Raw genomic sequence first — 15,787 nt, 5'->3', positions numbered from 1 at the left:
AGCCAATGAACTGGCCTCAACTACCTTCTGTGACAGAGAATTCCAGAGATTCACCAATCTTTGTGTGAAAAATGTTTTCCTCATCTCGGTCCTAAAAGATTTCCCCCTTATCCTTAAACTGTGACCCCTTGTTCTGGACTTCCCCAACATCGAAATGCTGGAGTAACTCAGTGGGATAGGCAGCATTTCTGGAGAGAAAGCATGGGTGACGTTTTGGGTCGAGATATTATCTCCTTCTCCAGATACTACTCAATCCGCAGTGTGTTTCCAGTTTTACCTGTTTTCAGTTCGGATTTCTAATGCCTAGTTAGACATAGGAGTAACTCAGTGGGTCGGGCATCTCTGGAGAAAAGGGATACTGTATGTGATGTTTCCGGACTGAAAGATAGAGGTAAGAGAGGGGGCGGGGAATTGGATGCGAGAAAAGGCCAGAACAAAACAGGGCTGGCAACAGATGGCTTCATGGAGGGTGGAGTCCATAATTGCCTATTGTTGCCTGGGAAGGTGTGCTAACGAGAGAAATACAAGAATGCGAACAGTGGAACTAGTCGGGTGTGGGAGGAAGAGTAGGGGTTGGAATGTATGAGTTACTTGAAATTAGATAAATCAACATTCATACTGCTAGGTAGACAAAATTGCTGGAGAAACTCAGCGAGTGCGGCAGCATGAGGACCCTTCAGTCTGAAGAAAGGTTTTGGCCCGAAACGTTGCCTATTTCCTTCGCTCCATAGATGTTGCCGCACCCGCTGTGTTTCTCCAGCAATTTTGTCTACCTTCGATTTTCCAGCATTTGCAGTTCCTTCTTGAACATTCATACTGGGTGGGGTGGGGGAGAGGAGGGGTGAAATGTGATCTATCTTCAAATCCCCACACTCCTTCCATTAGTTATCCAACATACCCATCTCTTGTTTTTCTGCACTGATTTTCCTGATTAGTAAGGGTGTCAATGGAGGAGCTAGGAGAATAGGGTTGAGAGGGAAAGATAGATCAGCCATGATTGAATGGCAGAGTTGACGGGATGGTCCCAATGGGCCTAATTCTGCTCCTCTGACTTATGCACTAACATATGCCCCCAATCCAACTCTGGTAGTGAGATTCAAGTTCTAACCATTCTTTGCAAAGATATTTTTTTTCCTGGCTTCTCTATTGGTTTTATTAACAGTTGATTTTAAAGTCACAAATGCAGGGCTCTCTTGCAAAACTGAACATAAAATCATACAGAATGGGAACAGGCCCTTCAGCTCAACTTGTCATGCCGACCAAGACGCCCCATCTACGTTAGTCCCACCTACCTGCATTTGGCACATATCCCTCTCAACCTTTCCTATCCAAAACCTGCTTTATTGACCAAGTTATCGGTCAGTTGCCTTTCCTATCATTTCTTTATGTGTCTTGATGATATTTTAAAAACTAAAAATTAGCCACTGATGCTGGAAATCTGAAATTAAAACAATCTGAACACTTTTCCCAGGGTAAAACTAGAGGGCATAGCTTTAAGATGAGAGGGGGAGACAGCATCTTTTTCTACTCCATCATTTTATTTATCTCATCACTCCAGAGAAAATCAGCATGGCAAAAATAGGTGAGGAATTTATTGTGCTTAATTTAGGAGTGCTTACTGCTAAGCCTCTCTCTCACTTCAATATAATCAGTATTCTAGGTATGTGTTGCATTGTTTTCAGTCAGGATAGACAGGTGGCGTTTCAGGTAGGGCCCCTTCTTCAGACTGATGGTGGCAGTGAGGAGGATGATGCAAAAGAGAGGTGAGGGCAGAACAAAACCAGGCAAGTGACAGATAGAGAAAAAATGCTGGAGTATCTCAGCGGGTTACTCCAGCATTTCATCTTTCCTTGGTAAACAAGCATTTGCAGTTCCGTGTGTCTACAAATGGCAGGGAGGCATAGGTGAGGGGAGATTTGATTGGAGACGGGTGGAGTTTCACGTTGCTACATTCTATCTAGACATGGCGAGACCATATGCTCTTTATTTTGGAAGTGCAAAGGCTGAGCTCAAACTGGGAGTTTTGGAATAGTTGGGAAATTCAAGCTGGAAAGGGTGCAGAGAGGATTTACAAGGATGTTGCCAGGACTTGAGGGCCTGAGCTATAGGGGGAGGTTGAGCAGGCTAGGATTCTATTCCTTGGAGCGCAGGAGGATCAGGGGTGATCTTATAGAGGTGTATAAAGTCATGAGAGGAATAGATCGGGTAGACGCACAGAGTCTCTTGCCCAGAGTCGAGGAAACGAGTACCAGAGGACATAGTTTGTGAAGGGGGAAAGATTTAATAGGAATCTGAGGGGTAACTTTGTCACACAAAGGGTGGTGGGTGTATGGAACGAGCTGCCAGAGGAGCTAGATGAGGCAAGTACTATCGCAATGTTTAAGAAACAATTAGACAGGTTCATGGACAAGACAGGTTTGGAGGGATATGGGCCAAACGCAGGCAGGTGGAACTAGTGTAGATGGAATATGTTGGGCGGTGTGGGCAAGTTGGGTCGAAGGGCCTGTCTCCACGCTGTATGTCTCTATGGGTCAGCAGTTTGTCCTTTCTATATTCTTGTAATTCATTGTTTCCAAACTAGAATGCTGATCTCATCAATGTTTTTAAAGACTATAGGTTAATTTGAAGATAAAAAATAAATGTCTGTTTCATTGTGGTTTAACAAATTTAGATCTGTAGATATATTTTAATGTTCTTAAAATTAGGGTGTAGTTTTTGTAATTTGCTGCCCATATTAGCACTGCAATAATAGTTTGCAAGTTGCTTTGACTGTTTATTCATTCATCCTATGATTTATAAATTGAGGGATGAGTGGTCTGTTAACCATCAAGTCTGGAGGGGGGTCTCGATCCGAGGAGTTATCTGTTCCTTTTCTCCAGAGATGTTGCCTGACCCGCTGAGTTACTGCAGCTTTCTGTGTCAACCCTCAAGTGCAGTTGGGTTGGGGGAAAATGAGGTTAAAATAACTGTTTTTCACAGTGTCAAAGCCCGTCTCCTACTCTCCAATAATACATTTAGCAAAGGCATATTTGATTACATAAAAGATAGACACAAAGTGCTGGAGTAACTCAGCGGGACAGGCAGCATCTCTGGTCTCGACGCTTCGGGTCGAGACCCTTCTTCAAATTCAGTCCTCACCCAGACTGAAGAAGGGTCTCGACCCGAAACGTTACTCATTCCTTCTCTCCAGAGAAGCTGCCTGTCCCGCTGAGTTACTCCAGCAGATTGTGTCTATCTTTGGTGTAAACCAGCATCTGAAGTTCCTTCCTACACATTTCGTCTGATTACATAAAAGTCCCCTTGTATCATCTTGTTTAATGTGTGCATTTTGTGTAACAGATTGATAACATAAAAATCTTCACGTTACTTTTGAAGGAAAGCTGTCCCACTGACTTTGGACTTGGTGACAAGATGCCAAGGGTGGTGGTGGAGAGAAGCTTTTGATTGGAAGTCTGCGTTGTACTGTGAGTGCCAGTGCTATACTGAAAATATTGGTGCTGGGACCTTTGATGTTTGCTCAGGTCAAGTTAAGTTTATTGTCATTTGCACAAGTCCAGTGAGGTACAGGCACAATGAAAATGTTGCTTTTGGCAGTATATGCATTAATGTATACTCCTGACAAACTGTAAAGTCTACAACCTTTTCGCTGAACACTTATCTTCGGTCCGCCAAGGCCTACTGGATCTTCCGGATGCTAACCATTTTAACTCCCCTTCCCATTCCCATACTGACCTTTCGTCTTGGACCGCCTCCATTGGCAGAGTGAGGCCACACGTAAATGGGAGGAATACCACCTTATATTCTGCATGAATAGTTCACAACCCAATGGTATGAACATTGAATTCTCCAATTTTAGGTAAACTGGTGGAACAGCACCATATATTTTGCTTGAGTAGCTTGCGGTATGAACATTGAATTCTCTAATTGTAGGAAACTTCTACAAACACTCACTTCCCCCTCCTCTTTCCTCCCTCTCTTCACCCCCCTCCCCCCCCCCCCCGTGCCTCTCCCTCCACTAAAATCTGTGAACTAGTTCCAAACTTTGCAATGAAGTATCCCTCGGGATCACACCATCCCTAGCCAACAATCGGCCTATCATCGACCTTGGTTCCACTACCCCTCCCCCCACCCTACCCCTCCCCCTCCAATCAATCTGAAGAAGGGTTCCAACCCAAAACCTCACCTATCCATTGTTTCCAGAGATGCTGCCTGTCCCACTGAGTTACTCCAACATTTTGTGTCTCTTATAATTACTTGGATGTGAAAGGAGGTTGTATGATTAGCAAGTCTGAGGATGGCACAAGGATTGACTGTGTCACAGATGGCAAAGAAGTTTAGCTAAGGCTACTTATAGGTCAGCTGGAGCGTTGATCAGACTGATGGAATTTAATCCTGACAAGAGTGAGGTGATGCATTTTGGTAAGTCAAATAAGGATAGGACTTACACATATAGTAGGGCCCTAGGAGTCTTGGTGAACAGAGAGACCTTGGGGTAGAAGGCCATACTTCTTGAGTAAGGTTGCCAGGAGTTTTGGCTAGAAGGCTGGAAAATTGGGTTGAGAGGGCTCGATTCAATCACCCATGATTGAATGGCAGAGTAGACTTGATGGGCCAAATGGCCTAATTCTGCTCCTCTAACTTATGAACTGCCTTGAAATTGACCACACAGGTTGATAGGGTGGTGAAAAGGGCACATGGCATGCTGCCTTGATTGGATGGGGCATAGAATATAAGAATGAGGACATCATGTTATGTTGACAAAACATTGGTTAGTCCGCACTTGGAGTCTCGCAACCTATAGGTAAGATATGACCGCACAGGAGGATGTTTCCTTGATTGGAGGGCATTAGTTATAAGGAGAGATTGGACAGGTTGTGCTTGTTCTCCTGGAGTGAAGCAGGCTGTGGGACGACCTGATAGAGATTTATAAAATTGTAAGAGACATAGTGTTGAGTGTTATCAAAATCTGTTTCAAACCGATAGGGGTATCAAAAAAAAGAGGGCACAGGTTTAAGATGAGGGGAAGGAATTTTCCTGGACTCTCAGTCTGGAGAAGGGTCACGACCCAAAACACCACTTATTCCTTCTCTCCAGAGATGCTGCCTGAATCGCTGAGTTACACCAGCTTTTTGTGTCCATCTTCGAAGGAACTTTAAAGAAGGTTTGAGTGGTATGTTTTTTTACGCAGATAATAGTTAATATCTAGAATCAGTGGAGGTTATGGAGGCAGCAACTCTACCACTGCGCCTCTGTGCCACCATATTCTTATGTAATCGTAGATTTCTTGCTCATTTTCTACATACACAGCCCTTCCCCCCCCCCCCCCCACACGATCTATCACCCAAACAGATTAGAGACCTCAATCATTTGGATTTAACAATGATATAACAGATACCTTTATTGGTTACATTTTTCTTTTTCCCAGATTTATTTTACAACTTCTTCTTCTGGCGTATGGCGTGCACAGTCTAAAGTTGTAGGACAACTTGTACTGCTTGATCTTATTTCATTGTGCACGGCAGGTTAATTGCATTTGTTGAAACAGGGCCGACCACGCGAAGGTTGCAATCTCCCACCCCCACAACTGAACATTGCCAATGCGATTAACTCTCATTATTAGCCCAATCATGGAGTCATAGCGCATGGAAACAGGCCCTTTGGCCCAACTTTCCCACACCGATCAACATGTCCCATCTGCACTAATCCCACCTGCCTGCATTTGGCCCGTATCCCTCGAAACCTGTACTATCCATGTACCTCTCTAAATGTTTCTTAAACATTGCGATAGTCACTGCCTCATATAACCTCCTCTGGCAGCTCGTACCATTACCCCACCACCCTTTATGTGGAAAAGGTTATCCCTTAGATTCCTAATAAATCTTTTCTCCCTCACCTTAAACCTACTCGATTCCCCTACTCATGACAAGAGACTTGCGCGACTACCCGATCTATTCCTCTCAAGATTTTGCACACTCATATAACCAGCATATTCCAGTCCCACTGTTCATGCGCCTCTCAGTCTTAAAAAAAAAAGCCACACTTCTCACACTGAAAGATACACACCCACCAACAAATATTTTATTGCTTTGTTCTGTTATTTTGTTTAAGGATCTGGGCTCTGAAGGCACCAAGATTAAGTTGATGGACATATACAATGGATATATAATAAAAACCCCCTCACAGTTCAGAAAAATATACATAGAAACAATATCATCACACATTAACACATCTTTACTGTTTCAAATTACCTTTTCACCATGTGACAAAATATGGTTTAGAGGAATAAAAACAAAAGCACTGTACATCAAGAATACACAGTTTAGGGATTGCCATGAAAGAACAATGACCCTCATATCTGTAAGTACCTGCATGTTAAAGTCCTTCGCGGTAGGCTTAACGACGATACAAATGTTTCTCAGACAAAGCCCGTATTTTAACTCCTTTGGGCCTTAACTTACAACAGTGGGTCTCACTGTGTTGATATGCTCGATTCCTGTCAGATCTACTGCTGTGATCAGGACTCTGAGATCGATTAACGAAGACAGCAGAGCTGCCATCTTCTGGTCAATCACCTGCATCTCCAGTACCAATGCGTTTACCAAAAAAATAATTAGACTGGGTTAACGCTCATGTTGAAACGAGCGGATGCCATTTTATATAATTAATGAAAAGACGATCTTAGATTTAGATTTTTATAACTCTCGAGGTAATGGGAAAGAGGGAATACTGAGAGAGGTTAAGAACTCCATTGTTTGAGGTACAAGCAAAGGGAGTGTTAAAAGTCATCGTCCAAACTTGTATGTACCACAAAAATTCGTGACAGGAGCCTGGTTAATTCCAGGCTGCTATTAATTTGCTTGCATCCCAAATTGATTCTACCACAGCTTAGAATTTGCTCGCATCCACGTCAACTTTAAATGTATCACTTTCCAAACCATCATCCACATATTGCAAGCAGCATTGTAGACCGGCCAGTAACACTGTAATAAATGCCGATCAAGCTGCAACTAGGATTGAACCATTTGGGCTTGAAGATGGGATGGCCAGGACTGCAAGTAGTCCTTGACTGTAAATGAAGTGTCAGACATGCATGCGGGGAGGGGAGGAACGTATCCTCCATTGGATTTAGAGTTTGGAAGAAATGGGAAAAAGAGGTAGTAGGAAAGGTTTTGGCGTTGGAGAGCAAGTCGGAAGCTGCAGGTGGGACAAGGTTCAACTGACAGATGACCTTTCTCTTGACATGATTGAACTTCCCCAAAGGAATTAGGTAAACCTTTCTGATAAAACGCAAGTTCCATTCATAAAAGTACAAAATAACCTCTTTGAAAGTTTGAGAGCCTTGAGGCGGAGTTATAAGACAGTCAAGGCGTTTAGATAATTGGCAGTATGGACTAAATTGGTTCCATAAGATTTGAAACAAATGGCTATTGGAGAAAGCGAGATACAAACACGTGCGACCCACTGCTAAAGTCCCTCCTTTCCCAATCTCCCACCGACTCTGTTCTACCTGTCCTTCTTTGTATGAGTCTGACTTCTGAGGACTCAAAGCTCCTTCAAAGAGATGGTGTGTTACACGCAGAGTTAATGGGTAATCTCATTTAGGCCACGTACCCTAGTTTTGTGAGACAAAATTATGAGGATAAAAAACAGTCCATCAATATTGGCCGAGGAGGTAACGTTCCTATACAATACAATAAACAAGAAGGACATTTTTTTCAAAACAGATTGTCCCTTTTGTCAGCCTTCACAGGTAGTATTAGAAAGTTTCTTCAAAATACATCTCATTAAAAAACAAACCAAAATCCTATTGACATGGCTTCCTAGTTTAAACGCTAAAGTATTAAAGAAAAACACAACATTGGCAGCAAACCAAGGGATGAATATTTCTAATCACCATTAACCTGTGAAAGATTGCAGGGTGGACAGACCTCAGGCCACTGGACAAAGAGACATCATGAATGCCACCCTAAAAACTTCTTGTGCAGATTAATTCCAGTGAAAATTGTCGACCCCTAGATATCACAATGTACAGTGGCCTGAGGAATATTTACCTCTATCTGTCCTTTTCATAATAGTCTTCCATTTTTATCTTGTAGGCCTTTTGTCTAGAGGGTGTTGAGCCACATGCAATTTTTAAAAAACATTAGTTTCTCAGCCAGGGAGTGGGCGGAATGGAAAAATTTCCAACTCGGCCTAAATAAGTGGAAAGCCTTCAGCAATGCAGATATTGTACAAAGACACCAAGCTGCCATTATGAAGGGTGCACATGGGAAGCTATTGTAGTTAAGCCTTCATCTTAACTTGAGTTAGGTTCTGTGATATTGCAATTGAGTCAGGTGTCCTATCAGGCTCTAAGATTGACCTTCTGTTTACAGCCCCGGGCCTTCTCGGACTTTACATCTGTAGATGGAATGTGACTTCCAAAGAGTTGCCCTATAACTGCATTCCTTTCTCTACATCTCCCAAACCTTGAACATGTTCCGCAGGTGCAATGCAATACCTACAATAACCACATGCCTGGTTGAACGAGACTTCGAGAAAACAAGGTTAGGGCTCATCACAAACCAAAGGCGGCCCTTAAAACGTCAAACCAACATTAGACTTTCCACAGCTGCCCATTAGAAGCGACTTTTGTCCCTGGAGACTCAAAAGATTGCACACGCTGGGATCGTGATAAAAAAAATAAAAAAAACCTGTTGGAGGAACTTTGCGGGTCAGGCAGCATATGTGGAGGAAGATGGACATACGACGTTACGGGTTGGGACCCTGCTTCAACTGGTAGTCTGAAGAGTCCCGGCCCATAATGTCCTACATTTCATTCCTTCCCCAGTTGCTGTCTGACCCACTGAGTTCCTCCAGCAGACGTTTGTACCCATCGTGCTGCTTTGTACCCATCCTTCCAATCATGGGTCTGCATTATTTTGATACATCAACGTACCTATTGCTTTAGAAAACAATTCAAAAACTAGGTTATATTACAGGAAGGAACAGAATACTGTCTGTCCTGGCTAACAAAAAGGCTTTAAAAAACTGGAGTAAATGTGAATGTGGTAGGATAACCACAATAGTAATATTGTGTACAAGATATTTACAGCAGAGTTAAGTGCTAGGTGAGGCCGCTAACAAATTTAGGTTTTGATACTCAAATGCAACAATGCCTGAGTACCATCACTGAGTGCCTTTTATATGTCATATATATAATATATATATAGAAAAGAACCCACTACTTTTCTAATATTCTTCCACTCCCACTATTTTGTTACATCTTTTAAAATAAGAAAACGTTAATTCTGGTGTAAAAGAAATTAAATTACAAAACAATCCAATTCTCTGCTCGTACTTTCCTCTCTTAGTTAGACAGGGATGTTTTGTTCGTGCTTTTGAGCAGCCCACATCTTCATTTTCCAGAGGTAGTCGTTCACAGATGTTGTTGGGGGGGGGGGGGTGTCTGTGTGTTGACGGCTTTATTTTGTTCATAAGCTCTGCAGGAGATGTGTGGACAGAAGCCTAAGTGGAGTGGATTGGGTGGGGAGGGGGGGGGGGGGGGGGGGGGAGTGCGAAAGTGGGGTTGGGAGAAGGGGAGTGTTTACACCAGCACTACTGAGCAGTACTAAGTATTATACGGACTCCTGACTAAAATGCGTAAAGTGTTCAGTTCTTGTATCCCATCCCTATCCCCACCGCCAACCCTCCTCAACTCTACCTTCCAGCTCCCACTGTTTCTGAAGATACCAATCTCACTCTTGGAACACAGCAGGCAACCCTACACTAGCTCCACCTAGTGCCCATTTTCTCCACAGATGCTTTTTGGGCACAAAATGTTGATAGGCTAAGGTGTCAAAATTCATTATTGTTATTACCTACTGAAGAAGAATAGTAAAATAGTAAACTCTCTCTGAGACTCTATCCCATTCCTTTCTTCTTTATGTTCTTATACCTTGCTTGGTTTGGTGCCAAATGCCTTATTAACGGGAAAAGCAACAATGAGTCACTGTACTAATGGTGGAAAGAGAATAGGATGTCAAGGTAGAATGGCCAAAGCACCAATGTTTGCTGAAATCGTACCAAATCAAATAATTATTTTGGATAGTTTCATTGATGGGTCGAACCGTTAGTTACACAAAATTAGAGTTCTTTTGGGCACATGCCAGGATCATGTATTCTGATTGCACAGTTCCTTTGATCAGAGCTAAACTTCTTAATTCTGTAACAGTCTTGTCCATTAGATTGTGTTAGTAAATGCCAACAAGAATGGGGGAAGGGAAAGGAGGAGGGTAAATACTGACCTGGTCACAAAGCTAATTAGTTGTAATCGTAATGGTGGAAGTTAGTAAAGATTGATCACGAGAAAAATGTTGGGAAAATGTTAGCAGTAAGAGCATGCAATTCAAAAAAACCCATCTCTGTATTAAATATAACAACTTCAGAAGCATGCAGGAATACATCACTTTCCCAATCAAAATCAAATCTATTCCAGAGGTGCTCGGTAAAGTCAACTCATTGCAGATACGACAAAAAAGTTTCCAAAGATTTGTGCATCCATCTAATGCTTTAGAGGTAAAGTGTGCCCTGAATGTACAGAATACATGAGTTCCCAGTTTTTTAACACAGTGGTGCCGAGAACGAAGGGGGGTTTGGAAGGGGTGGGGGTTGTGTGGAGTGGGGGGGGGGGGTGGCTGCTGCCATATGCGGCGGCAGGCAGTAGAAATAATTTTTGTAACTTTTGTGTAAACTATTGTAACAGCGACACCTATGTACTGCCTTGGTGAAGTCTACTCTATGATTTTCCGGGTGTATGCAAAACAAAACATTTCACTGTACCTAGGTACATGTGACAATAACGTATCATAGAATCATTGGAAATCAGTTTTACATTGGGCTCCAAGCCCTCAGGTTAGGCATGAGGTGACATTTTGAAAGAGATGGCTGCCTAGCAACTCTATTGACTCTGACCTTTAAAACAACAATCGTCACGTCCAGGACATTGCAAATCACTTGGAAAATTTGACCAGGCAGCTTCTGTTGTGAGTCACTCTTGCAACCCTGATGCCACTTTCCTGCCAGAGAGAATGTGATAACGTCCTTTCCCATGCAACACTCCATTCAGTGCTTTGTGGAGCACATGGACCATATCGTTCTGGGGCACCCATCATTGAGCATTCCTGGGACAACATGGTTTTACTTGCACTGCACCTGACAGGGTGGCCTGGATCAATCAATCAATCAATCAATCAATCAAGTTTTATTCGTCACTGGATGGTAAGTAAATGAATCGTCTACATCTCTGGCAAGCCCTCTGCTCTCCAAATTCCCAAACAGTCCCCAGTCTCTGACCAGTCACTTGATACGAGGACCTCCACCAAACCTACAGATCCCTGTCTCCACCATTACCCTGATGTGCTGCCTGGCCCAATCCTCCCAAACACATCCACAAACTTCCAAACAAACTTGTCTTTCCACTCCATGTTCCCCAAATAAATTCCCAGTTCTTCCTGATGAACATCACTCCACCCCCTCCTCACAACAATCAGTCCTCCCTGACCACTGTAAAGTACCAACTGTCAGTGCTCTCCAATCTCTCACCTTCAGTACCGACCGCTATTGTTCGCACTTCCCTTCTTGCAAGTGCTGGCCTACATTGCCTCTCCCTTTCTCCCACTGCCTGCAGTCTTGTGAGAGGAGGAGCAGGCAGTACATCTCTAGCTGTAGAAAAATGTACATGGTTTGATGTGTAAAGCCAAGGCCCCGGGAGAATGGAAGTAATCATCTGGCTGCCTTTGACGAAAAGCTTGTTAGGACCCCAAAAAGATAATTGCATCATTCACTCCAAATGGTATCCTAGCATTTCTGGTCTTCATGGATTGGTGACCAACAAGTCAATGTATCAGAAGGAGTGCATTTCTGGACAGGATCTGAAAACGGAATTTAGCCCAACCAAATAATGAGTAGATGACTACCAGTGTTTCACCTGAACAAGCGCTAAAATACAGAGCCTTGTCCCAGGATGGGATTTTTTTCCTTTTCCACCAGAGACCCCCGAGTCAATGGTTGTGGAAAGGAGCAGTGAAGCATCTCCCATTTTCCCTCTGCCTGTAGTTTCCCTCTCAGACCCGAAAAGTCACCTATTCCTTTTCTCCAGAGATGCTGCCTGGCCCGTCGAGTTACTCCAGCATTTTGTGTCTATCTTCGGTGTAAACCAGCATCTGCAGTTCCTTCCCATGTTACAAAGCTGATTTAAATCTACCCAGCAGATCCTGATCAGTGGAATAAGCTTTGAGACACAGTGGTGTTGTTTCCAATGCCCTCCAAAAGGAAGAAAGTAATTAATTAAAACTAACATGGCCTCATTGCAAAATACCACCCCAGTGTCCTGAAACTTCAAACTTTAGAAATACAGCCCTGGAAACAGGCCCTTCAGCCCGCAAGTCCGCACTCACCCCGTACACTAGCACTATCCTACAGGGACAATTTACAGGAGCCAATTAACTTATAAACCTGTTCGGCTTTGGAGCGTGGGAGGAAACCGGTGCGCCCGGAGAATACCCACGCGGTCACACGGAGAACAGGCAAACTCCATACAGACAGCACCCATAGTCAGGATCGAACACGGGGCTCTGGCGCTGTGAGGCAGCAACTCTACCGCTGAGCCACTGTGCTGCTCTGCTGGAAGACGCTGCAAGATGATCAGGCTGTACACCCCCCTCCCCCCCCCCCCCCCCCCATCCTCCTGAGATAAGGAATTGGAAAATTGCTGGATAGAAAATTGAGGGAGGAAATCAAATTCCCAATCAAAACAGACAGGAAAAACAGTGTTGTGTGTGGTATTAAAATATTGCTTCCTCAGCTAACCTCATATACTATCACATTCATGAAAACTAGATCATTAAATGGGTCTTGGTAGGGATGACATGCTACATGACTCCTGAAAATGGTGCTCTATTTCTGTTCACTTGCTTTCTCCTGCCCTTCCTCCTTCCTTTGTAGACTCCTGAAATGAAGTACCGGTAATTCCAGTTTCAGCCTTCCTTATCTGTTGTTTTGAATGCAAGCATGTTCATATCTTTCATTCATTTGTTCTGTGTACCTTCTAGATCTCTCGTTTCCCTCTCCCCTGACTCTCAGTCTGAAGAAGGGTCTCGACTCAAAACATCGCCTATCCCTTTTCCTCCTGAGATGCTGCCTGACCCGCTGAGTTACTCCAGCTTTCTGTGACTCTCTTATGTTCCAACCTGTTCTTCACAACAATGAAACATATTGGTAGGCAGAACGTAGCTTCACCACACTCTGGCCAACTCCACAAGCAGTCCAAGAGTGTGCTATTAAAGCAATTTAGTGCTCTGAAAAGACAAAGGATAGCTTAAATGGCATCAGGCCAGATAAATGACCAAAGTGCTTAGCTCCATTACTAGTAAAACATGTACACTGCCTATCCCATGCTGCCTTCAGGGTATTCATTCAGCTATAAACGCCTGCCCTCCTATGTATTGAACATGTTATCTCATCATCAACACATAGCTGTATGTGGAATCTTACTGTGCACAAAATGGCTGCCATGTTTCCTACCCGACAACAGAGACGACGTTTCAAAAACTATTTCATTGGCTGGGCGTTGATCTGAAGTTGTAAAAGCCGCTATATAAATGTAAGACTTTCTATCTTCCGCTACTTGAATTATATCATGAGTCATTTTAGGGGAGATAAAGATCTTTTTGAAAGTCAGAAACTATACAGACAAGTTCCCAGGCCCTCGGTGTTACTTCACAGACCAAGGACAGGACGTGATGCAGTTCCCCACAACGTTAATCTCTTTGGCTACTTCAGACAAACTCTCTCATTTTTTTAGGCGCCGTTTGCCTTAGATGGGAATTGTATGACTTTGGCAAGATTGGCCAAAAATGAAATGAGACCGTTTCAAGTGTAGTATTTTCAGAACCAGCTTGGTTGCTCATTTTTTGGACTGCGATTTTCTTTCTCCTCAGCCCCAACACCCTTCTTCCTTTTCATTCGATACAGAGACAATCCTTTGGCTTATGATTTTACTTCAATGAGTTCAAATTATTTGTTCCTACGAGCACAAAGATTCAGAGTCACTTTGGAGAGCTGATTAAAATTAGACACTGTATCCCCTATTTCTGGTATGCTACCCACTAGATATGGACTGCAGAGATAGTATTTTTCCCCAGGAGAGATTCCAAACTTTCTACAGACTTTCTACAGACTACAGATGCTTTAAAAGGCAGATTTAAAAAGACAAATTAAAAACACTGATATGTTAACAGGAAAAGTTCCTTTTAGTTTCGAGCCAACTGCTTGGGATAATCCTGTTTACCAATAAAGTACCATGTCAATATTCACATTATAGGCTCACTGGCAGAAAGCAACCCATCAGATGAGGTGCCAGCGAGCAGCAACACCTATGGAACTGCATCCAAACATGAGTTAGTACCCTCGGGGGGTAGGGACAACCAGGTGGGAGAAAACTCTCCCAATACCTTAACTTCAACCCTACAAAAAACATTTATGGGTAACCAAACAAGTTATCCACCCTAATCCAACTTCCGAGTTGTTATGAAGCAAGGGGTACAGGCTGGCGATCCCTCGCCCGTTTTGCCACGCACCTGCTTTTACAGACAAGCCCCAACCTTGCCTGACCGAGCAAATCTGCCAATAAGGCGAGATATGAGGGGAGCCCCTTCCGATAAAACTATAAATACCTTGCAACTTGTCCTGCCCAAAGACATCTTCGACTCCAAACCGCACAAAAAAAATAATTAAAAAAATCACTCCGAGGAGTCGAAAGACGGTGGTCGTACCGACCCCCCCCCGTCAAGTGCGACACCCTCCCATTGCTCACAGATTTTGGGTTGAAAAGTCATTTTATGATTGCAAACAAACAAAACGTAGGTGTTTTACTTCTGTTCTCTCCCCCTTCCCCCCCCCTCCCCCCCAAAAAACTATTATAGATAACATTCCTACATACAAGCCCTCATTAACACACACTTTCTGAAAGTGATCTTTATCCAATACTTACTATCCCTGAAGTGTAAATATTTTTTGTTTGAAAAAGGAAGAAAAACTGTACCGTCACCTCTCAATGAGCTCGGGTTCTGGAGAGAGTGAATAAAAACACACACATATATATGACCCTCACAGAAGTAGTGCAGAATATTGTTCTTTGACTTCACAATAGTTCATTTTTTTGTCTTTTTACATTTCTTCGTAACAACGTAAAAATATCTGTGTTTCCGTGAAAAATAGATTTTTTTTGTTTTGCGTTTGGTAAAAATGAGCAGGCACCGGATGTGTAGATACTTGGCAGGTGGCAGCACCCTCTGTGTAGGGGATGTTTGGGCACGGGCGCACTAGTCCTTCACCAGCCGGTACACGTGGTGCTGTGCACCATGCTCGCTTGTCGACACCTCAAACACAAACGCTATACACAGCAAGGTCTCCTGGGTGTCCCGGTTGGTCACAACCTAGCAGGGAGCGAGAGAAAGAGAGAAGGAAAGGTGAAGCACAGCGATGCAGGACAAATACTGCAGGATCAAAGCACAAGGATGCAGGACTACTACTATAGTGGTGCGCTCATAGACTCACTGCCTCGCCACTCCTGCGGTCTTGGTTCAATCTTGGCTTTGAGTGCAGTCTGTGTGAAGCTTACTACTCTCCTAGGGCTCGTGAGGACACAAAGATCTTCATCAACATCCCTACAATTTTCTCTCTTGCCTCTCTCAATAACCTGAGATAGATCCCATCAGGCCCTGGGGCTTTGTATACCTTAATGCTC

General features: G+C 43.5%; 1 protein-coding gene across 12 annotated transcripts in view; it reads right to left on the bottom strand.

Annotated features, from left to right (window-relative positions):
• Positions 1–13,827: 13,827 nt before the first annotated feature.
• tead3 (TEA domain transcription factor 3) overlaps positions 13,828–15,787 on the bottom strand; it is a 231,197-nt gene continuing 229,237 nt past the window's right edge. For 11 of the 12 annotated variants that reach the window (XM_033042769.1, XM_033042778.1, XM_033042773.1 and 8 more), the window contains one exon: positions 15,343–15,476. In XM_033042769.1, the coding sequence (XP_032898660.1) occupies positions 15,363–15,476 (114 nt within the window). In that variant the 3' untranslated portion in view covers positions 15,343–15,362. Of the gene's footprint in view, positions 15,477–15,787 lie in introns of all 12 variants that reach the window. The other variant, XM_033042768.1, reaches the window with a different exon arrangement.

Source organism: Amblyraja radiata, chromosome 24 (genome assembly GCF_010909765.2).
Source record: "Amblyraja radiata isolate CabotCenter1 chromosome 24, sAmbRad1.1.pri, whole genome shotgun sequence".
Taxonomy (NCBI): domain Eukaryota; kingdom Metazoa; phylum Chordata; class Chondrichthyes; order Rajiformes; family Rajidae; genus Amblyraja; species Amblyraja radiata.
This window is presented reverse-complemented; position numbering and strand designations above follow the sequence as displayed.